Below are 1,687 nucleotides of genomic sequence, written 5' to 3'. Positions count from 1 at the left end.
CACTTTATTCTGCCCTATTTTGCCCAATCTGCATCCCTCCTGTTCTCTTCCCTCTCCACCACCCTTCAAAACTTTTTTGTTATATCTGTTGTTTCCTCAATCTCTCTCAAAATGTCTATAAATGTTGTATACACCTGCATCTGCTGGTCATATGAAGTATCAGTATATTGCTGTAATATAAGTTTATGACGAGTGTGAGAAGAGAGAGTCACACGTCACAGTCTAGTTCCCAAGCGTTATGGATGGCTTGGTGAAGTCCAGGGGAAGTTCATTGTAGTGACAGTATGTTGTGAGACCTGGAAGGTGTACACTCAGCAGCCTTGTGAAACAGCTGTTTAAGAAAACATAATATTTGCAGCTGACAAGCATACCTGGTCAAAAAGTACAGTTAAAGTTTTGTAAGAAATTGATAACTTTGTGACTTACTACTATATTTATTTAGATCCATATCAATTGCCATAGCAGTTTGGATACTGTGTGTTGTTGAAACATTTGTTATAACATGTCTGAATTTAAAAGGTAAGTATTAACTGCTTAGCTTCACAGCTTTATAATGGTTACACCCAATCCCATGTTCATATTTTGTCAAAAGTCATTCTTTAGTATCATTTGATAACATTCATCAATTGCAATTAATCTGATAAGTAACTTGAAGTGCACCCAGTTCTTGAACCTAATGAAGCTTTGTTGGCGCCACAGCAGATAGACTAATTGGCCAATTCTGCTGTTGTGTTTGATGCAAAGTTGACCTCAGACCTGCATAACTTTTGCTTGTTGTTTTGGATGTTGAAGAGGCTGAGAGGCAACAGAGCAAGTTTAAGCCCAGAAAGAGAGATAGAGAAAGCTGTAGAAGGTTTCATAACAGAGTTGATAGAATTGGGCCCAGAGATTCTGTGACATCTTCAAGGATTTTCATGTTTTTCCGGAATAAAAAATGTTTCCTGGTGGTGGCACTTTGAGTGGATGTTTGATCAACGTCATCAAATTAATTTCAATTGTTGATTAAAAATCATCATATGATATGCAAAAATAAGTTTTGACAAAATATGGGAACCATTTCTCAGCCCTTGGCATTACATCTATAGCACTAAAATCCATTTTGATTTACAAAAAAAATCCTGTACTATTATGTAAATTAATTCGATATATACTTTCTTAGATTTATTGATTGTAGATAAAATTATAGCTTGCTACATTAATAACATATTCTAGTCACCATATTATGTTACAGAATTATATGTTAATCTACTCTTTTTATGTTCCAGTTGTATGTTTTTGAATCGAATTCTGCGTGGGGTCCAGTCGCTTATCATGGCCAGCAAGTACAACATTGTGTTCGTTCTCGGAGGACCAGGAGCTGGAAAGGGGACCCAGTGCGCCAAAATTGTTGATGTATGTGGTTATGTTTTTGTGCGTTATCTTTTTCATATACCTGTGCAGAATATGATCCTTTTTTGGATCTATTTCTCATATGACAGGGGATGGCAACCTCTGTAGCATTTATTCTCTATAACAAGAAATATATAAATATATTTTCTTAATTTCAAATACCATATTAAGGCAACCCTTGCCCTTGCTTTCCTTTGTGGCCATAATTGAAATTTTGGATGAATATCTGGACACCTTCAGCCTTAGGAAGATCCGTTGTAACCTTACTGCGATGGGGGTTGAGGGTGTGCTTCGTGTG

General features: G+C 36.5%; 1 protein-coding gene across 3 annotated transcripts in view; it reads left to right on the top strand.

Annotated features, from left to right (window-relative positions):
• Positions 1–1,687, top strand: part of LOC119587079 (UMP-CMP kinase-like) — a 7,554-nt gene that overhangs the window by 1,089 nt on the left and 4,778 nt on the right. For 2 of the 3 annotated variants that reach the window (XM_037935829.1, XM_037935830.1), the window contains exon 2: positions 1,266–1,392. In XM_037935829.1, the coding sequence (XP_037791757.1) occupies positions 1,270–1,392 (123 nt within the window). In that variant the 5' untranslated portion in view covers positions 1,266–1,269. Of the gene's footprint in view, positions 1–487; positions 520–1,265; positions 1,393–1,687 lie in introns of those variants that run through there. The other variant, XM_037935828.1, reaches the window with a different exon arrangement.

This window comes from Penaeus monodon, chromosome 22, assembly GCF_015228065.2.
Source record: "Penaeus monodon isolate SGIC_2016 chromosome 22, NSTDA_Pmon_1, whole genome shotgun sequence".
Taxonomy (NCBI): domain Eukaryota; kingdom Metazoa; phylum Arthropoda; class Malacostraca; order Decapoda; family Penaeidae; genus Penaeus; species Penaeus monodon.
The sequence above is the reverse complement of the archived record's forward strand: the minus strand, read 5'-3'. Positions and strand labels throughout refer to the sequence as shown.